Consider the following 22,890-nt stretch of genomic DNA (forward strand, 5'->3'; position numbering starts at 1 on the left):
TAAAGGAGCTGGTAGCAGAAGGGACGAAAGGGACCCCGACCTTCTGTCCGGTGGTACTGGCTGTCTGCCTGGAGGGGGATTACATGGGAATCTGCCTGATGGGCCAGAAGTGATCCTGGGTGTAGGTGAAACCCAGGAGCTGGTTGTGGCTCAAGGGAGCAGTGCCCCTGTGGAGCCAGACAGGGGTGAGTTGTTGTTTGGGGGAGCTCTTGAGGAAGAGAATTTCCCTGAAACTTTTCCTGACCCGTCTGTGGGGACTGCAGAAAATGGGAGTGAGGTGGAGGAGAGTGAACAGGAAAGGTGCTTGTCTGTAAGAGCCAGAGCAACCCTTTGCCTGGGGAGAAGTTTGTTTCAGCTCCTGATGGCCAGGACCTGCCTGAGTGTGAAACCACTGGCTGTGCTCTGCAAGGGTCCAAAGCAGGCAGGGTAAACGTTTCTCAGGAATTGGAAGTTGATGCAAGTAAAGTGAAAACTATCAGGGAATGTGAGCAGCCCTGTGAGAACCAAATAAAACAGCTGCACAGTCAGTCTCTGTAGGATGCAGGAGAGCGCCAGCACTTCCCCATCTCCAGATGGTGGAAACACTTACATTCTCACACTGGACTCCAATTCTGATTCCACGGGGAGGCAGAAGTTGGAGGTAAAAGGACAAAGATGCTGTGGGCCTGGTGGGCCAGTAAGGGATAAACAGGGATTCCTTCATGTGGATTCTGCGTCTGGGACTCACAAAACAACTCTCAAAAAGCAGTTTGGTTTGCAAATTTCCAGACTGGCTGGAAGGGGGCCGTCTCCTTGAGATCATCAATGGCCCAGCTCTTGTTAGAAGGGAGGGCACACCCAGAGAGATCAGATTTCCACCCCAGGGGACAAGGGAGAAGATTAGAACTTGATGGTGCTAAGAAAGGCCTCAGCCATTTATCCCCAAAATACCAGATTCTCAAGGAGGTTACACAAAAGTTGTGGTCTACCAAAGAGCAACGAAAATGTACAGTTGCAATGGGTTTGTTCTGTTACTCACGCTGACTGCTGTAACCAAGGGGTGCTGCTCCCAAAAGCTGTAGAATTGTACCATGCACTGAATGTTTGGAAAGAGCCATGTGACATGATGACATTGATGTAGAAGCATGAATTGTATGTTGAAGGAGTCTGTAACTCTGAAATGTCACCATTGTTCCCTGTAACTAGTCTTGCAACCTCTGACATGAGAAGGAACATTCCAAACCTATAGTGTGGCATGAAAGGGGAAACTGAGGCACACAGCCATTGTGGTGGTCTGGCTAAACGCCAAGGATGGAAGCATTTGTACCTTCCGTTACTGGACTGTAACTGAATTCCAGACATTGGCTGGAGCAGCTGTATGGACTGGTGGTCAGATGGGGCAGGACCCAGACCACAAAAGACCTGTTTGATCTGTTGGTGCTGCAGCATCTGTATGGGCTCTGCCCGCCCGACTTGAGAACGTGGCTGACGGACCGGGGCCGAAGCAGTGAGACCAACCAACCCAAGGGAACTAAAGGGACTTGCCCGGCTGCATCACATGAAAAGGGCCAAGACCCAGCTCCTGACTTGGAGCCTCCCCCAGCAGGACTATGACGTGGAGGTGGTGCACATCGAGGGGAGAACAGAGGGTACAGCCGATGCCCTGTCACAAGGGGAGAGCCCCGAACTTCCCCAGGTCACCAGTTGAGTGACCCCGCTCAGTTCGGTCTGGAAGGGGGGAGAGATGTGATGGAGTGGGGGATACCTGTGTGTATGTGAGTGACTCACAGAGGGTGTGGGGCTCCTGCTGAGGGTAACCTTGATGACCAGCTAACACCTTTGTACTGCAGACAAAGGAGGAGGTGGAGCCTGAGGGGTTTGAATTGGAACTGGGAGTTGGGAAGCAGTTAGTCTGGGCTGGGAGAGAGAGAGAGACAAAGGAGGGGGCAAGGCCCCAGCTCTGGGGGCCCCTCGGGGCCTCCTCTCCCCAACATGGATTGGACTGGCTGTCTCTGCCTGCTGTACTGACTCCTCTGTACGATGCTGTGTCCTGTCGGCTAATAAACCTGCTGTTTTCCTGCTGAGTGAGAGACTCTCCTGCCTGTGGACAGGGTGCAGAGCTTGGGGGACCCCAGAACCCCATCACACAGAGTCATCTCAACAGACCTGCCACTATTATGAACAGCTGCACATGCTTACTGGGGGCAACCCCATCACACAGCCGAGTATTAGTTACACTTGTAGAGGCCCTGGTCTGGAGTCTGAAGTGATCCAAGAGGAGCTGGGGGCCCAGGAGGAGACGACAAATAGGAGGCGGCAATGAGCAAGGGACCGAGGAAGTTATTCCTGACAGCCCGGAGCTCTTCACCCTACATCTAGAACCAGTCCCCTCTACACATGTCCCCCTACATGGTTCCTGAGCCCCCAGGACCAAGCAGTCCTGGTGAGTATTTTTTTCTGAATGCTAGAAGCAGACTGGGGGCATGTATAGGTATAGGTACAGGTTTTCTATGGATCTGTGACCCTCAGAACAGCGTGTTAATATTTCTGGTGACAGTACTTCTCCTTTTAGGAGACTTCCTCAAAGGCCTCATCCAGGCACTCTTGTCTTTTTTGGCCAAGGTTTTTGAGCAGGCCTGATTTCTTGTGGCTTCCACAGTAGCACATCTTGCCATGCCAGGCAACCAGACAGCAATCTGGTGTCATGGCGCTACCCAGCATTTCGGCAAATTTTCCAGGCTTGTGGTCACACAGGATGAGCAGCTGTTCTTTGTTGATATGTACCTGTTAGTTCTTGGTAGGTGAGGTCCTCTTTGGCAACTTAAAGCAGCACAGGAATTTGGATCAAGTGTTTTTCCCATGTTTTCTGCCCTTTTAAATTTCCTTGGAATGCATTGCCACATTATGTGACTGGCAGGCGCTCTATATCCTACCCTCCACATGCAGACTGCAGCCTCTGCAGACCTTCTCCCCTCCCTTGTTCCCTTCCCTCCAGCATTTCTTTTTATTTTATAGGGATCCCTCCTCACCCAGCCTCCATGCAGCTGGAATTGAACTCTTTCCCCCTTGCCATGCAGCTGCTGTGCTCTGAGGACCCTGCTACTGAAAACAGCATGTGCAGCACAGGTGGGTTTGGCCTTCTTTACGTGGCCTTTTTTCCCTGCTGCTCCAGTGAGCACTGATGAACATTTTTCCCCCAACCCAGCAGACGGCAGAAACACCCAACTCCTCAGCATTTCTTTTTACTTTACAGGGATTCCCTCCACACCCAGCCGTCCATGCAGCTGGAATGAAACCCTTGCCCACCATCCTCTTTTGCCACATGCCTGCCACACACTGTGTGCCTTGCTCTTTGCAGAGGACTGCTCCAGGAATGGCCAAAAAATTTTTCCCCTGGCCCAGGACACTGGACTGCTCCCCCTGCTTTGCAGACCTACCCCTTCCCCCAAAAAGTGGACAACAGTTTACCATGTGTACACAACAAAAAGTTCTCAGTAAATGACGGCTTGTGCAATGGATACTTTGAATGCCATCCTTAATAAGCCTTAAGCAGCCTTGCAAAGAGGAACCTTCCCTGACAGGACAGAGAGAGACCCATCCATTCCATGGAGAAGTGCTTTGTGTGAATTGTATCTAAATTTTGACCTTCACTTTCCAGCTGCCAACCTCAGCATGGAAGACAGGGTGAGGAAGTGGAAAAGATGCAAGCAGGATCTCATCCTGCAGGATGTGGAGCAGCCTGAGGCAGAAATCAGTAAGACAAGGAACACAGCTTAGGGGTGGCAGACTACAGCTGAGTGTCAGCAGAAAGTGCTTGAGTTCCAGCAAGAGCAAGTAGTAAAGCTTGTAACAGCAGTGAATGACCAGACCAAGGTCCTGAGCTCCATGCTGGAGATGCAGAGGGATCCCCAACGGTCTGCAGATGACTCGTGGTAGATGGCACCAGGTGGGGGAAGGAGCAGGCTGAAAGCACAGGTGTCCACCACTAAGCCAAGATCTGCAGAGGACTCACGGCAGATGGAAACAGAGCATGGCGGGGAGCAACCTGAAAGCACAGGTGCCCTTTTTAGGAAAATAACCCTCCCCGCCACATCCCTTCTACTTTCTGAAACGTAACCCCTTCCCACCAAGTAAAACCATTCCTTCAGTAAGACACAGTCTGATTTATTGGTTCACATTTGGTGGGAAGCACAAATCAGTTTGGGGAATAGGGCTTGGTTGGTATTACAACAGAAAAATACATCACTATCATGTGCATGACAGATCATTCATGAAGCTGTTTTTTAAAGCAATCCTGATTGCTGCTGCCTCTGCATGGTAACTGGTGAATGGTCACGTACACAGCTGCAAGTAAGCCCTGCTAATGGCCTCAGCCTTAGAATTTCAGGCAGACGGGAAATTCTCTCACCTGAATTCACAAATACATAATAATACACAAAATAACGCATGCTGTAATCATGGTAGGCACCTTTAGTTTCAGAAAGGTCCAAACAGGCATCTGAACTTTGCTTTTAAATGGCCAAAGGTGCATTCCACCAGCATTCTGCACTTGCTGAGTTTGTGACTGATGCTCTCCTTGCTGCGGTCCAGGGCTCCTGTGTAGGGCTTCATAAAGCAATGAAGCAGAGGGTGAGTGGGGTCATCCAATATTACAAATACGCATCTCCACATCACCAATCTTCATTTTCCAGTCTGGGAAGAAAGTCCCATCCAGGAGCTTTCTGTACAGACCAGAATTTCTGAAGATGCATGCGTCACGAACCCTCCTTGACCATCCTATGTTGATGTTGGTGAAACAACACGTGTGATCTACCAGTGCCTGTGAAATCAAGAAGTATCTCTTTTGTTTCATATACTCAAAGGTCAGGTGGTCCAGGGCCATGATGGGGATGTGCGTACCATCTATCGGTCCACTAGTTAGGAAACCGCATGGCAGCAAAGCCATCCACTATGGCCTGTACATCTTCCAGGGTCACGACCTTCCTGAGGAGATGCTGACAGATGGCATGGGCCACCTGCATCACAGACCCCACTGTAGATCTGCCCACCATGACTTTATTTGCTACTGACCAGTAACTGTTGGTTGTTGCAAACTTCTGCAGAGCGATAGTCACTTGCTTCTGAACCATTAAAGCCAGCCTCATTCTTGTGTTGCTGCACTTCTGGGCAGGTACCAGCACATCACATAGTTACAGAAAAGTGGACTTGCACTTGCAAAATTCCTGCACCCACTGCTGATTATTCCAGGACTCCAAGAATGTGGTCCCACCAGTGCATGCTGGTCTCACGAGTCCAAAACAGCCGCCTCACTGTCAACGGATTCAGGGCAGGCAGCCTTATGAGTTCTTGGACTGCAGTTGAAAGATTTCCTCTTCAAAACCACAATCATCTTCATCATACTGAAACATCATTATGTTTTTTAATAGAAAGCAAATTGTGCAACGGTCCGGGAAGTTTTCGTAACGGTACGTGCAATGATGAAGCATCTGGGGACTCACGCTTGCGCTAGCGGTGCTGGAGAAAATGCCACAGAAAATGGTGTGATCTCCAGGTCATTCTTGCAGTTACTGGGTGCTCTGAATTCTGGGACAGTGCTGACATGAAACAGCCACAATCAACAGGGCTGAGGCACTGTGGAATAGGTACCCACAATGCATTGCTCACACAAACTGGGATAAGGCAATGGGGACGCGGAAACTCAACACGGAGAAACAGTGTCAGATTTCCAAAAAGTTTGTGGACACTTAAATTCGAATTGCTAAGAACAAGGTTCAAATATTGATTTTATTAAATGTTAAATTTATCTCAATGTAGATGCAGCCAAATTTGCCAATGTACAGAAGTTGTTACCATTTTCAGACCCATTGCAGACTCGTCATACATGTTTTAATGTAACACCAAAGAATGTGGGTGCCTTGCTGTTTAATTCAGCCACAGCATTTCAAAAGAGGGTGCATTACAGATGCAGCTCTGAACCAGATTCTCACTTCCATTCTAGTGGGTGCTAAGTACTGTGGACTTCCCAGAGCCGGAACAGGGCAGATTGGAAGGTTCTAAAGAGTCCAAGAAACCTGAGAGCCAAGAAAAGAGAAAAGATCTTCTGGGCTGCATTAAGAGGAACAAGAAAGATTGATATCAAGTATACTAGTTTGAGGAGGAGGAAAATGGGGTCCTCTTTTGAAAGCTGGGACAGGCTGAGACAGGAAGATAAGGATTATGCTGGATTATCTCCAGACTGGGATGGAATGAAACACAAGGCTATTCCATTTCATAAAGAAACGTCAATGGGCACATAAGGGTCCAAGAAATTATGGCCATACAGTTGGCTCAAAAACTGCCTCCTGCACTATGCCTACATCATGTGCTCAATAAAACAATAAAAACAAAAAAGCTGCAAAGGAGTACTTTAAAGACTGACAAAATAATTTATTATGTGATGAGCTTTTATGGGACAGACCCACTTCTTCAGATCTTCTGCATGATCTGAAGAAGTGGGCCTGTCCCATGAAAACTCATCACCTAATAAATTATTTTGTTAGTCTTTAAAGTGCTACTTGACTGCTTTTTTGTTTTGATAGAATACAGACTAACATGGCTATCTCGCTGTCACTATTCAATAAAACAATGTTAATTAGAAAAATATGATTTGCAGCACTACCGCTAAACTCCAGAGTTACACCCCTCCTTGTGGCTGTGGAATGGCAAATGCAAACCCTAGCAAGCATCTTTGAAAGATGCTAGCCTGACTGCTCTGGATTGTACATATTAATAACCCTCCTTTGATACTGCAGTTGGCATGTGCATGCGGGTGTGTGCATAACAAACTACATCTGAAGGAAAGGTCTTAGCATAATGGGTAGGTCAGTCATGCTGCTCTTTAATAGCCAGACCCCAACAATTTATTCCTCCATAAACTCCACTGTAACTAATACAGATCATTAATAAACCATGAGAGAAACCAGTGCCGAAAGGCATTCCCCATGTAATCCCACCACCACAGAGCATATAAAAGGCACCTCCTGCTAACAGTTATTACTCCATCAATACGCCCACCCTACTGCACAAAAGCAAAGTCACTCACTACGCAAATTAGGTGAACAGCATATGGAATAACAGTCACGGTTTTACATCTAGGCAGAGAAACTCGCTAACACAGAAATAAATGGTTCCTAATGCTGTTCCCTGGGGGCAAAGTCCCACTGTGCAGCTCTTGAAAAATTCACAGCTTTAAAAAATGCTCCAGCTGGGCACTTTACCTGGCCACTCTAAGTATGGGCCCCTCACCCAGCCTCCTCCTCTCCTCCCATGCTTCCTCACCTGGCTCCACTTGGGCTCTGCCTCCAATCCTTCTAGTCCCACCCAACTCCCATTTCTTCTCCATCACACCCTCACTCAGCCCCTTCTTCCCCCACCCCATCTGCTGTCCCATTTTTGCATCTCTCAGAACTGCACCATTCACGCACATGTAGTCCTTGCCTCCCTTCCACTCCAAATTGTCTAATGTCCCTGGACAGATTCAGCAAGTGTGTGCACAGAGAAGTAATATTAGCTAAACACTATTTTTAGCTTTCTTTACTGCAACATGGAGGTTGAAACATTCATAGGAGCGAACCACGTAGAACTAGCTCTCCATGGATTCCCCTAGAGAATTCTCTATAGACCTGTTTGAGAATCTGTACCAAAAACACTGGAACAGCACTCAGGAGACTTGAGTTCTAGACTCAGCTCTGCCACTGGTCTGCTGGGCAACCTTGAACAATTAGCATCCTACTCTATGCCTCAATTTCCCCATCTGTAAAATGGAGATAAGGATGCTCATCTATTCCATAAAGCTACTTGACCTCTACCAGTGAGAGTTAGGGATAAGAATATCATAAAATCAGAGGACTGGAAGGGACCTCAAGAGTCCCCTCCACTAACAGCAGGATTAAGCATTATCTAGACCATTCCTGACAAACGTGTGTCTAATCTGCTCTTAAAATTCTCCAGTGAAGGAGATTCCATAATCTGACTAGTCAATTTATTCCAGTACAGGCTGAACCTCTCTAGTCGGCCACTCTCTCAGCCAGCAACATGCGTAATCCAGCATGATTTTTGTTAGCTGGACCATCACTTATGGGTGTGACCAACTTTCCTGTGGTCCCTTAAAATTTGTTTAGAGCTGCCATTCCTGGCTCTCAGTGTTCTGTGCTGGGTTTTAGCTCTGAGTTACCCCAAATGTCTTCTATGAGCCCTGTAAGCAGTAGAAGTGTAAGTAATACTGCTACACAATGTTGACCTTCCATGATCCAGCAAATTCTCGTATTTGGCACAAATGAGGTCCCAAAGGTGCCACACTATAGAAGTTCAAACTGTAGTTAACCACCCTGACAGGAAGTTTTACCTAGTGAGGAGGGCTTTAAACTAGGTTCGACAGGGCAGGGGAGCAAAGCCCACAGGTAAGTGGAGAACATGGAAACCTGGGTGATGGGTCAGAAACAGGAGGCAGCATGGACAACAATGTCAGAGTAAAAAGAGGGTCAGGGCAAAACAGGGAGGCAAGATCAAATCAATGTCTTAGATGCCTATATACAAATGCAAGAAGTATGGGTAATAAGCAGGAAGAACGGGAAGTGCTAATAAATATAACTATGACATCGTTGGCATCACAGAAACTTGGTGGGATAATACACGATTGGAATGTTGGTATTGAAGGGTACAGCCTGCTTAGGAAGGATAGACAGGGAAGAAAGTGGGGAGGTGTTGCCTTATATATTAAAAATGTACACACTTGGACTGAGGTGGAGATGGACGTGTTGAGAGTCTCTGGGTTAAACTAAGAGGGGTAAAAGACAAGGGTGATGTCCTGCTAGGTATCTACTACAGGCCGCCTAGCCAGATGAAGAGGTGGATGAGGCTTTTTTTAAGCAATTAACAAAGTCATGCAGGTCCCCAGATCTGGTGGTGATGGGGGACTTCAACTATCCAGATATATGTTGGGAAACTAATATAGCGGGGCACAGACTATCCAGTAAGTTCTTGGATTGCATTGAAGACAATTTTTTATTCCAAAAGGTTGGAAAAGCTACTAGGGGGAAGCTGTTTTAGATTTGATTTTAACAAATAGGGAGCAATTGGTAGAGAACTTGAAGGCGGAAGGCAGCTTAGGTGAAACTGATCATGAAATCATAGCGGTCACAATCCTAAGGAAGGGTAGAACTGAAAAAAGCAAAATAGAGATAATGGATTTCAGGAGGGCAGATTCTGGTAAACTGAGAGAGCTGGTAGGTAAGGTCCCATGGGAAGCAAAACTGAGGAGAAAAACAGCTCAGGAGAGTTGGCAGTTTTTCAAAGAGACATTATTAAGGGCCCAAAAGCAAGCTATCCCACTGTGTAGGAAAGATAGAAAATATGGAAAAAGACCGCCTTGGCTTAACCAGGAGATCTTGCATGATCTCAAAATAAAGGAATTGTATAAAAAATGGAAACAAGGAAAAATTACAAAGGATGAATATAGGCAAACACCACAAGAATGCAGGAGAAAGATTAGAAAAGCCAAGGCACAAAATGAGCTCAAGCTAGCTGCAGGCATAAAGGGAAACAAGAAGCTTTTTATAAATATATTAGAAACAAGAGGAAGACCAGGGACAGGGTAGGGCCATTGCTCAGTGAGGAGGGAGAAACAGTAACAGGTAACTTGGAAATGGCAGAGATGCTTAATGACTTCTTTGTTTCGGTCTTCACTAAGAAGTCTGATGAAGGAATGCCCAACATAGTGAATGCTAGTGAGAAAGGGGTAGGGTTAGAAGTTGAAATAAAAAAAGAACAAGTTAAAAATCATTTAGGAAAATTAGATGTCTGCAAGTCACCAGGGCCTGATGAAATGCACCCTAGAATACTCAAAAAGCTGATAGAGGAGATATCTGAGCCTTTATCTATCATCTTTGGAAAATCATGGGAGACAGGAGAGATTCCAGAAGACCAGAAAAGGGCAAATACAGCGCCCATCTATAGAAAGGGGAATAAGAACAACCCAGGAAACTACAGGCCAGTCAGCTTAACTTCAGTGCCAGGAAAGATAATGGAGCAGGTAATTAAGGAAACCATCTGCAAGCGCTTGGAAGGTGGTAAGGTAATAGGAAACAGCCAGCATGGGTTTGTAAAGAATAAATCTTGTCAAACTAATCTGTTAGCTTTCTTTGATAGGATAACGAGCCTTGTGGATAGGGGAGAAGCGGTAGATGTGGTATACCTAGACTTTAGTAAAGCATTTGATACAGTCTCTCGTGATAGTAGCATCCTTCAGTCTACGTAGGCTACAGAACGCGCCCTTCATAGTTCCATTTGGCATCCTCATTTGCAGCGTCGGCTGTAATTGTGAAGACCCACATGAGAGTTACAGTCCTTGCTGTATCTGTTGCATATGTAATGGACGTCTGGCAGGTCCTTGTTGTGCTTTCTGTGGGCTCGCTTCTCCTTTGCTAGCTGTCTGATCTTCAACTCACCCTTCTGAAGGCCCTTGTATAGTTCCGGCCTCCATCTGCTGCGATCGTCTGCCAGCTCCTCCCAGCTGTCTGGCTTGATGTCTACTTACCTGAGGTCTCTCTTGCAAACATCTTTGTAGTGCAGCTGGGGGTGTCCGGGAGGTATTTTGCCAGAGGCTAGCTCACCATACAGGATGTCTTTTGGGATCCTTCCATCATTCATCCTGTGGACGTGGCCAAGCCAGTGGAGCCGCCGCTGCCTGAGGAGGGTGTGCATAGTTGGGATTCCAGCTTGCTCAAGCATGGTAGTGTTGGACACTCTGTCCTTCCACGATATTCCCAAGATGTGCCTGAGGCAGCCCAAGTGGAAGACGTTCAGCCTCTTTTCCTGGCAGGCGTACAGGGTCCAAGTCTCGCTGCCGTAAAGGAGGGTGCTGAGGATGCAGGCTCTGTAGACTTGCATTTTGGTGTGAGTGTACAGCTTGTTGTTATTCCACACTCTTTTGCTGAGTCTGGACAGAGTTGTGGCTACTTTACTGATCCTCCTATTTAGCTCAGTCTCCAAGGACAGGGTGTCAGTGAAGGTGGACCCGAGGTCAACGAACTCGTGGACGACCACTAACGTATAGTTGTCAATGCTGATTGATGGAGAATCAGCAACGTCCTGAGCAAGTACATTTGTCATCTTTAGGCTGATGGAGAGCCCAAAGTCCTTGCATGCTTTGGAGAACTGATCCAGCAGCTTCTGAAGCTGGTCTTCTGTGTGTGACACGACAGCAGCAGCATCTGTGAACAGCATATCTCTGATGAGGACTTCCCGCACCTTCGATTTAGCTTTCAGCCTTGCAAGATTAAACAGTTTCCCGTCAGTTCTTGTATGTAAAAAGATGCCCTCTGTTGAAGATCCAAAGACATGTTTTAGGAGGAGTGCGAAGAAGATCCCGAACAATGTCGGAGCAAGGATGCATCCTTGTTTGACGCCGCTCCTGATGCTGAAAGCATCCGATAATGTGCCATCGTATTGGACAGTTCCTCTCATGTCTTCGTGGAAAGACTGGATCATCTTGAGTAACCGTGGCAGACAACCTATCTTGTGGAGTAGTTTGAAGAGTCCATCCCTGCTGACCAAGTCTTTATTTGGCACTGGTGAGACCACATCTGGAATAGTGTGTCCAGTTTTGGCCCCCCCCAGTATAAAAAGGATGTGGATTTGCTGGAGCAGGTTCAGCGAAGGGCAATAAAAATGATTAAGGGTCTGGAGCACAAGACCTATGAGGATAGGCTGAGGGATTTGGGCTTGTTTAGTTTACAGAAGAGAAGACTTAGAGGTGATTTAATAGCAGCCTTCAGCTTCCTGAAGGGGAGCTCTAAAGAGGATGGAGAGAAACTGTTCTCAGTGGCGTCAGATGGCAGAATGAGGACTAATGGTCTGAAGCTGAAGAGGGAGAGGTGTAGGTTAGATATTAGGAAAAACTACTTCACCAGGTGGGTGGTGAAGCACTGGAGTGCATTGCCTAGAGAGGTGGTGGATTCTCCATCCCTTGAGGTTTAAGTCCCGGCTGGACAAGGTCCTGGCTGGGATGACTTAGTGGGGTTTGATCCTGCTTGAAGCAGGGAGCTGGACTAGATGACCTCCTGAGGTCCCTTCCAGCCGGGTGATTCTGTGATAACATTGTGGAGAGTAAAGGGGAGGCATTCATGGAAGGGTGGGTGACCAAGTCCGAGCTGCGCTACAAATAGCCAGCTGCTCCCCCCAGATGCCAGATACACCAGGATGGGGTCCACGTACAGGAGGCCCCCCTGTGCGCATTTTGCACAGGGGCCCCAACGATCACAGCCCCAGCCACCCGCAGCAGGTGCCTTGCACATTCTCTTTTGCCACCCTCCCCCACACACTCCCCTCCACTATCCCCCTCTGCACTCCCAAGCACACAACACGCAGGGGATGTGCAGAAAAAGTATATTCTATTTAACCAAACTGTGCAGTTATTAAAACCAACGTAGAACAGAACCATATAACTATATACACATAGGAAAGGGGGTAAACTATTATATCAGGGCAGGGAACATGGATGCACCTCTGGGGGGGCTTACTGCAGGGAAGGGGGGCCCTCAAGCCATGCTATCCCCAGAATCGACAGCCTCCCCTGGTTTGGGGTCCCTGGCGGGGCTGGCATGAGGTGGGGAGGATGGGGAGGTAGGGTTGGGGGTCCACCTCAGCAGGGCGATCAGCCTCGGGGGGGGGCATCTTCATGGGGGCTGGTGGGGAGGCTGCAGTGGGAGGAGCAGTGCGACGGGACAGCTGGGCCAGGAGCTCCCGGAAGGTGCCTGCCACTTCCCAGAGGGTCCCCATCAGCTCCCCCCAGACTGTCCGCCATCTGGTCAACTTGGCCTCCCCCAGGCTGAGGTGCTGCTCCACCACCTCGACCTGGCACCGGACAGAGGTGATGAGGTGCACATCTTCCACACAGCGCCTCTGGCCCCTCCTGGAGCGGGGATGCCCTGGTGCCTGGGCTGGTCAGTCCCTTTCTCTCTCCTCTGGTGGGCTGTACAGGGCCACAGAGGATGTGAGGCTCTCCTGGCCCTCTGATAGTGCATCTGCAGGAATGAAAAGGAAAGGAAGAGAGGGACAAGCTGAGAGTCCTGACCCCTGCCCTGCGGGCCACACCCCTGCCCCTTGTGGGCAAGCAGGTCCCCATTCCCCACCTGATGGCAGGACAGCTCTGGGGAACTGTGGAGGTAGGAGAGATCCCCGGTTCCAGGGGCTGACCCCCATGCGAGGTCTGGCCCCGCCCACTTCCTCCCCTCTGGGAGCGAGCTGTGGTGCTATACATGAGAATGGGTGCTGAAGGGCACTGGAAGTTGCGACACCATCCTGAGGACCACAGCCCATCTGGCCAGGGTCTGCAGGGGGCCTTCTGGTGGGTATGGAGCCCCCGCCCTGTGATCCAGGGTGTGCGTCCTGTTGGATACTTACCAGAGAGCCCACTGTCGAGGTCAGGGAATGCTCAACTGGCAGAAGCATGGCTGGAGAGGCGATTGACGAACAGCTCACTCTCCTCGCTTGATGACTCCAGAGCTGGCTCTGGCTCCGGCCCCTGTGTGGTGGGACTGGGCGCTGGTCCCAGCTCGTCATCACCCCAGGGTGGGGCTCCTCAGCAGCAGTGTGAAAGCTGGTGGGTGAGGAGGGGGTGTCCCTGGGCCCAAGAAGGCTCCTCAGCTCCTTATAAAAGTGGCAGGATGCAGGCGCTGCCCCTAACTGACTGGCCAAGTCCCTGGCCTGGACATATCCCTGTTGCAGCTCCTTAACCTTGCTCCTGATCTGGTCAGGAATGCAGACAGGGTGGCCCCTGGAGGACAGGCCATCAGCCAGATGGGCAAAGGGGGCCACATTCTGCCACTTTGCCAGAGGCCTAGGAGGTCCCTGACCTCACGATCAGTCCAGAAGGCTTGCTTTTTTTCCATCTGGCTAGATCCCTGCAAGCCCAGGGCATGCTCAGAGTGGGTGCTCTGGGGCTCCTCATGGGCATGGCTGCTGGCCATGATGCTCTGAGATGTGCTGTGGGTCTCTCTCAGATATGCAGGGGCAGCACGTGCAACGACTGCTGCCTGCACGCTCTCAACTTCCTGCATCAGTGTTTCTGGGTCCGTGTGGCTTTAAGGCTTGCTGCATGCATGGACCATAGAGCCCCACAGGCGCTGGGCAGCACATCTGTGCATCCCAGCTGACCGATGCCATGGCAGACCCGCTCTTTTGAAAGAGTGGGTCGCAGAGTGTCTACACAATTTCTTTCAAAAGACCCTTTCGAAAGTGTGGGACTTTTCCTATTTCCAGTTAGGAACAGCATTTTCAAAAGCTGCAGCACATTTCTTCTATTTTCTTTTTGAAAGAGTATGCTGTGTGTGTACACACTCTGAGCTCTCTTTCAAAAGAGGGTCCGAAATTTCAAAAGTACTCGCTAGTGTAGACAGCTCAGATGGAGAGAGAGCCAGAAAGATTGCCTTCCTGATGGCTGGATGGAGTGGCAATGAAACAGTTTGTCTCTCCTACCCACACCTTCAGAGTGCAAATGAATTGGCCAGTGCTCACCAACACCAATTTGAAGTGGTAGTGATGGAACAATTGAAGATCTCACAGGAATCTTGTAGCTTACTAGCACCTCCTTGGTGACATTGTCGGCCACAGTCAGGATCACAGCTGGAAAAGAGCAGAAATGCCCATCTGGAGGTACAATACAAGACTTGGAGGAAGCTTAGAATTATTTCACATTGTTGACCAAGTGTGATATCTGGAGACAGGATCTGCAGTGGGGTGAAACTAGAGAGGACACCAGAACGTATACCAGGATGCATAGAGACTGTGGTGGTGTAAGCAGCTGCAACTTCTCTCTACCCAGAGTGAACAGGACCAGCCCTGCTTCAAAACCAGGTGGTCAGGAAGGAAGGGGTACATCCAAGAGATTGGGAGATATCCTGATTCTGCAAATCTCTGCAGCAGCTTTCGCTAGTCAGGTTCCTATAAAGCCCTGTCTGAAACCAGCCTACTCCACACCCCTTCAGAAATCCCTGAGAGAGGCAAGCAATATCATCTACTCTTCCATCTGTGAGAACACCCCAAGGGGAGACACACAGAATGAGGCACCAGCTTTAATGGATCTAACCCTTGTGGGTTAAATAATATTGAGAAACTATGAAGTCCATTTTCAAGGTTTCTCAGGGAAGCCCGACACTGAAGCCCCAGAAAAGCTGGTATAAATGTGACTTAGATTTCTTTTTTCAGAATATAGGATTTGCCATTGATCCAGCTAATCTGCCCCCTTCTCTCTGGCAATGGCCAGCACTTTGGTAGTTCAGGGGAAAATGAGAAACTGCTTTAATGCATCTGCACAACTGTTCAGTCTTCTATGTGGAATGGGGAAAAATTCCTTCCTCACCCTCACATGATCAGTTTATACTTTGAAGCAAGAGATTTGAGGATAATTATTATATAATCCATGGCTACGAAGTTCTAGCTCATGAGATCATTCCAATCCTCTTTAAAACACATTATTGACATAATGAGAGAGATGTCTCTAGTCTCCAGAGCCTTAGCTAATGGCTGGATGAGGAACACATTATCTTTATACTACCAGCAGCATGCTCAACATGCACATTTAACAGAGGGCAGGCCAAAGTATTTCACATGAAACATTTTCTCCAATGGAAAATGGCTTTCACCAAAGCAAAAATTTTCTGAGGGACAGGGTCAGTTTCGATGGAATTTTCCATTTGGAAAATGGAAACAGCATCAATTTCAGGCCAGGTCACCATTATTCTCTATGTCTGCTTACACTAGCACAGTGCCTTCTGGGTCCCTCGTGCCCTATTCTTCCACGTGCACTTCTAGTCTGCCAGACTATATCGCTTATAGACTCATGGAGCTGGAAGGGACCTCAGGAGGTCATCTAGTCCAGCACTCTGCTTCAAGCAGGACCAACCCTACTAAGCCATCCCAGCCAGGACCTTGTCCAGCCGGGACTTAAAAACCTCAAGGGATGGAGAATCTACCACCTCTCTAGGCAATGCATTCCAATGCTTCACCACCTGCCTGCTGAAGTAGTTTTTCCTAATATCTAACTTACACCTTTCCCTCTTCAACTTCTGACTATTACTCCTTGTTCTGCCATCTGACACCACTGAGAACAGTTCCTCTCCATCCTCTTTAGAGCTCCCCTTCAGGAAATCAAAGGCTGTTATTAAATCACCCCTCAGTCTTCTCTTCTGTTCACTAAACAAGCCCAAATCCCTCAGCCTACCCTCACAGGTCTTGTGCTCCAGACCCTTAATTTTTGTTGCCATCCGCTGAAACTGCTCCAGCAAATTCACATCCTTTTTATACTGGGGGGCCCAAAACTGGACATAATATTCAAGATGTGGCTTCTTCAGTACCGAATGGGGGAGCAACCACTTCTCTAGATCTGCTTGAAATGCTCCTCCTAATGCACCTTATTATGCCGTTAGCCTTCTTGGCTACAAGGGCACACTGTTTATTCATATCCAGCCTTTCATCCACCATAACCCCCTAGGTCCCTTTCCATCATACTGCTGCTTAGCCAGTCGGTCTCCAGCCTATAACAATACTTGGGATTCTTCCGCTTCAGGTGCAGGACTCCACATTTCTCCTTGTTGAACTGCATCAGATTTCTTTTGGTCCAATCCTCTAATTTATCCAGGTCACTCTGGATTCTCTCTCTATCCTCCAACATATCTACCTCTCCCCCTAGTTTTGTGTCATCCACAAACTTGACAGTGCAATCTAGTCCCTCATCCAGGTCATTAGTAAAGATGTTGAACAACACTGGCCCCAGAACCAAGCCTTGGGGCACTCTGCCTGAAACCAACTGCCATCCAGATTGAGCTATTTACCACTACCTGTTGGGTCTGACCATCAAGCAGGCTTTCTATTCATCTTATAGTCCAAGTATACAATCCATATTTCCTTTACTTAGGGGCAAGAATGTTGTGGGAGACTGTATCAAGTAATACCACATCCACTGACTTCCCCACATCCAAACAGCCTGTTACCTTGTCATAGAAGCCAATCAGATTGGTCAGGCAGGACTTGCCCCTGGTGAATCCATGTTGGCTACTTTTGATCACTTTCCCCTTTTCCAAGTGCTCCAAAATGGATTCCTTGAGAATCCCTTCCATTATTTTCGCAGGGATTGAGGTAAGGCTGATTGGTTTATAGTTCCCTGGACCGCCCTTCTTTCCCTTTTTAAAGATGGTCACTATGTTTACCTTCTTTCAGTCATCCGGTATCTCCCCTGATCTCCAAGAGTCTTCAAGGATAATGGCCAAAAGTTCAGCAATGACCTCTGCCAACTCCCTCAGTACCCTTGGGTGCATTAAATCCAGACCCATGGACTTGTGTACATCTAGTTTTTCTAGATAGCTCAGAACTTGTTCCTTCCCCACAGATGGCTGCCCTCCACCTTCCCATACTGCATTGTCTAGGACCATCATGTGGCAGTTGACTGACTGTGAAATCTGAGGCAAAAAAAGTATTGAGTACTCTACCTTTTCTTCCATCAGCCACTGGGTTACCTCTCTCATCCAGTAACAACCCCACACCACCTCTCATAACACATTTGTTGTTAACATGCCTGTAGAAACCCTTCTTGTTACCCTTCACAACCATTGCCAGCTGCAGTTCCAATTGCGCTTTCACTTTCCTGATTATTCCCTGGCATTCTCCAGACATATGTTCATACTCCTCATTAGTCAACTGTCCACATTTCCATTTCTTGTATGCATCCTTTTTGAGTTTAAGCTGACCAAGGATTTCCCTGCTAAGCCAAGCTGGCTGCCTACTATGTTTGCATTTCTTACTATGCAGTGGGATGGTTTGTTCCTGTGCCTTCAGTAAAACTTCTTTAAAATACTGCCAGTCCTCTTGAACTCTTTTCCTCTTTATCTTTGGTTCCCAAGGGATCCTGCTCATCAGTTGTCTCAGGGAGTTGAAGTCTGCTCTTTTGAAATCAAGGGTCTATATGTTACTGCTCACCCTTCTTCCTTTTGTCCAGATCTGGACATCTACAATCTCATGGTCACTGCAGCCCAGGTTTCCACCCACTTCTATTTCTCCTACTAGTTCTTCCTTGTTTGTGAGCAGCAGGTCAAGTTGTGCACTGTATTGTGGTCTCCACTAGAGCTGAGCTGCTGTGATGCAGCACGAAAGATTCAAGAACCCCTGTCGTCTCCTTTCGCTATGGCTTGAAAATGTCTATCAGCCCCTTATACAGCATTTGTGGAAGAGTCTTACAGAATTCCAAAGAAAGGACAACTTTTGTCTTATACACCCTCGTCCAGAGTATCAGAGAATTAGATCCTTCTACAGAATTCTAGAGACTGAAGTGAAAAGCTTTTCACGAATGAGATCCTTTCTTGATTCAATCCCTCAGGAAGCTGACCTGAGCTCTTGTGAGGGCCACTTTAGAATGTCCCAGTCTTGTGCGCAGTTCTATGGGCTCCTATGCTAGGCAAGAATAGCCAAGCCCATACTTTTCTGCTCCATGTCTCCTGCACCAGTCCTACACCCGAGTCTGGGAATGAAGCTGTCCTCCACTGATGGTACAATCTGCAACGACCAGCTATACCTCCTCTATCTCCCACATGAGGCTTCCTTAGGCCATTTTATACCAAACCAGAGGCAGGGCTGTGAAAGGCATATCACATGGGCTTTGCAATTGTGTTTTAACACATCATCTAACACAACAGTAACATCCAGTGACAACAAGAATGCAAATATTTGTGTCCCATCCACTCTGAAAATCTCAAGGGGGGGGTGAGGGATTACCATGTGTTAAAAATCCAACAATAAAACTGCACCATGGACACACACTGCACGGCTCAAACATATGCATCAGAGGAAGATCCTGGTGCACTTCCTCTCTCCTCTCTGAGCATCCGTGGAGTAGTTCAACATAAGGGCATGTTGCCACATTCATAGCCTTGGGATGTCCTCAACATTTAAAACAACCTGAAGCAGGTGCAGCTCTGCACTGCATGACACTGTGTGCAAGCACACAGCGAGATCCGCCTGCCAGTTGAAAGGGTCTCTGCAAAAGGCTTACAGCAGACTGGAGCAAAGGCTGCTGCTGATGGCTGACAGAGGAATAAGCCCTGAAAGTACACAACCCGCATCTTCATTCCCACATGACATGAGCGCCTGGGAGCAGCTGCTATTCTGAACTAAAGAACGTGCAGCCTGTCCACAGCATAGGGTGGTGAACTTTTCAGCTTCAATGCTGGAGCATCAGCCCTTGCAGAAGACCTCTGTTTAGCCACGTAACTGGTGCTATTTGGGCAGCTGAATCCGCCCCTGCATACACGCACCACCTTCCCAATAGACCACATCCCTGATCATCCCTGTGGCAGAGAGGACAGTTCACTCCCAAGGAACATTCATCCCCTGGGCTGTCCCATCAGGATGAAACGACCTGATGTTAGTCACCAAAAGGTGCCGAAGCAATTGGCTGAAGAAATCCCAGAGCTCCTGGCAATAATATTCACAAACTCATAAATGACAGGAGAGGTCTTGGAAGACAGAAGCTGACATCATGCCCATCTTCAAAAGGGGAAAAAGTAGGAACTGGGGAACTAGAAACTAGTCAGACTGACTTTGATACCAGGGACGCCATTAGAGTAATACATGAACCATTTCATTTATGAATACCTGGAGGTAGCATAGAATTGCTAATAAAAAATCATGCCAGACAGTCTTGAGTTCCTTCTTCAACAGAGTAACTGGTCTGGTGCATGGGGAATGTGGTGTACATAATATACCTGGACTTCAGCAACATTTCTGATGCAGTCCCAGTGTGACATTCTATACCTGGGGGAGCACCCTGTAACCCCCATTTTACTAGTTTTGTATATAACTGAGAACTTGCAGGTAAAGCATACCACGTGAGGGGTCAATGGATAACTTATGATCAGCAGAAAGTCATTTTCTATTAAATATGTATATCATTAGTACATATGAAGTTATGAGAATGTGTTGTAGAGTTATTACTAAAATATATTGTGGGTTTGGAAGGTAACCAACGTCCAGGTGGGTGCCAACCAGAAATAACAGCCATTTGCCTGCAATTCAATGATGCACCTGCATAAGGCCACATCACAGGAATTCCTCGACCTTGTCTGGAGACTCAGTCATGTCCATCAGATGTGCCTGGACTCGTGCTCTCCAGCCACGAGTTGAGTATATAAAATGAAACACAGTGGGCCCATACTCCATGTTTTCTCCTGCCCCACCTAGGCTGCAAGCAGCAAGGACACTCTGAAGAAGACTGATGTTTCCAGTAGAGAAGTTTGGTCCAGGCTTAAGGGATAAACAGGTATACTAAAAGTTGCAATATCCAGTGGGATCAGAAAAATTACTTAATCTAGTTTCTGCCACTCTAATAGGGTTGAGAATTTAGATCGCATGCTTCTATTCTACTCCAACTTTTTGCTTATAAATTGTCAGTTAAAATCTCTCTTTGGTAGGTCAATACACTTGTTTTTACTGTTTACCTTTAACAGTGAGTGCCTGAAGAATGCTCGGGTATCAGAGGCTGATGTATATCCACTCCCAGTTGAGGAAGTGGTGAACTAATTGGTAAATTTGCACAGCTCATCTTACACCACATGAGACAGTCTATTCCTAAGATACCAAGCTGGAGCTTGGAAGGATGCGCTTTTCTCAGAGCAATTCATGAGTGACTATCTGAGACAGGAATCCACATGGTGTTGGGTTGAGTGATAACAGCACCTGGAGGTGTTTGCTGCTTGTCACTAGTAAAGCAATATAGCAGACAGACTGGAGAGTTAAGGGAGCATAGTGGTCCCATGGTCCCAGGCTGAAACCCAGGGAACCTGTCACACCCATATGACTTTCTGATAAGTAGGTCAGAGAGATGAAGGCTTGATGGAACTACAATACATGAACACACAATCAATTAAGCAATCACAAACCATGAGCAATTAGGAATGGAATTATGTCAGAGTGGAAGGTGATCGCAAATGAGGATGCAAAGCAGGGTCTGTGATAAGTCAGGTGTCATTTAACATCTTTATGATGACATAATGTAGGAATAGACAACATACTAATCACATCTGCAAATGATACAAAGCTGGGGGCAAGGTTTGCCAACACTTTGGATGACAGAGCTACACTTCAACAGGATCTTGCTAAATTAGAAAACTGGACCACAACATTGAGAGTCATTGGGTTAAGATTACCTGTGACAGTAACAAGAATAATGTCACGACACACATTTGCTACAGACCACCAGACCAGAGGGATGAAGTACACAAACAAGTTTCCACTTCTCAGGCCCCAGTTCCCATGGGGGACTTTGATCACCATGACATTCCATGAGAGCAAAACAGCAATGCACAGATAACAAAAGATGCAGACAACTTCCTGATGCAAATGCTGGATGAACCAATTAGAAGTTATGCTCCTTTCAACCTGCTGCTCATAAACAGGGTAGACAAAATAGAAAGAGGTGGCAACATGGGCAGCAGTGACCATGAGCTAGTCAAGTTCAAGATCCCAATAAAACAGGGATGGGAGAAATGTAGCCCAGAGGCCAAATTCAGCCTGCCAAACCACCAGATCAGACCCAACTTCACCCTCCCACAGGCCAGATGCCATAAACTGGCCAAGGGAGACAGCCCCACCATTTTCAGCAGCATGAGGGGCAGGGAAGGCAAGGAGCCTGCCCAAAGATCCTGCTAGTCTACTGGACAGAAGTCACTTAGGTAAACGCCTCCCAGCCAGTCAGTCCCTCCTCTCAGCCCTCTGCTCTCCCTCCTGCTCCCCTGCCCCAGGTCAAAACCCAAATCTCTACACTCCTACTCCTGGACCCATGCCCCCTCCTGGGCCCTGCACCCCAAACTCCTGCTCAGGTCACAACCCAAAGCCCTGCACCTCTGCCCCATGTCTCAACTGTCTCCCAGATCCTGCACCTCCTCCTACATGCTGCTTTCAGGTCAGAATCCTCTCCTGTACCCATATACAACTCCCCTCCCAGACACTGAACGCCATTCTGCACCCTGATCTCCTGTCCCAGATAGCAACCCCCTCCTTCACCCAAATGCCCTGCCAGACGCCGTGCCCCCCACCCCAACTTCTCTTCTATACCCAAGCTCCGTCCCAGACCCCCTACCTGGAAGAGTACAGCCTCTGACCATTTACCAATTCTTGCAGTGCCATGCCCCAAAAAAATCATTGCCCACCCCTGTGATTAAAGGAAGAAAGGAGAAATTAGTAGAAACAATAGTAAAGAATAAAATTGCAAGGCAAGTAGAAGAGCACGAATTGTTGGGCAAAAGTCAGCATGGTTTCTGCAGAGGGAAGTCGTGTCGAACTAATCTATTAGAATTCTTTGAGGGAGTTAATAAACATGCGGACAAGGGGCACCCAGTGGACATAATATACCTAGATTTCCAGAAAGCCTTTGACACGGTCCCACACCAACGGCTTTTATGTAAATTAGGCGGTCATGGGATAGGAAGAAAGATCCTTTCATGGATCGGGAATTGGTTAAAAGACAGAAAACTAAGGGTTGGAATAAATGGTAAATTTTCACAATGGAGGGGGGTAACTAGTGGTGTTCCCCAGGGGTCAGTCCTGGGACCGATCCTGTTCAACTTGTTCATCAATGATCTAGAAAATGAGGTAAGCAGTGAGGTGGCAAAGTTTGCAGATGACACCAAGTTGTTCAGGACAGTCAAAACCAAAAGGGATTGTGAAGAACTACAAAAAGATCTCAGCAAACTGAGTGATTGGGCAGCAGAATGGCAAATGAAATTTAATGTGGGTAAGTGTAAGGTAATGCACATTGGAAAAAATAACCCAGATTACACGTACAACATGATGGGGTCAAATTTAGCTACGACAGATCAGGAAAGGGAT

General features: G+C 47.7%; 1 protein-coding gene across 1 annotated transcript in view; it reads right to left on the reverse strand.

Annotated features, from left to right (window-relative positions):
• The window catches only part of CCDC33 (coiled-coil domain containing 33), a 305,981-nt gene that overhangs the window by 216,605 nt on the left and 66,486 nt on the right, over positions 1–22,890 (reverse strand). Inside the window, 2 exon segments of the mRNA XM_075006670.1 lie at positions 14,533–14,572; positions 14,574–14,640. Coding sequence (XP_074862771.1) covers positions 14,533–14,572; positions 14,574–14,640 — 107 coding nt within the window.

The sequence above is a fragment of the Carettochelys insculpta genome, chromosome 12 (genome assembly GCF_033958435.1).
Source record: "Carettochelys insculpta isolate YL-2023 chromosome 12, ASM3395843v1, whole genome shotgun sequence".
Lineage (NCBI taxonomy): Eukaryota > Metazoa > Chordata > Testudines > Carettochelyidae > Carettochelys > Carettochelys insculpta.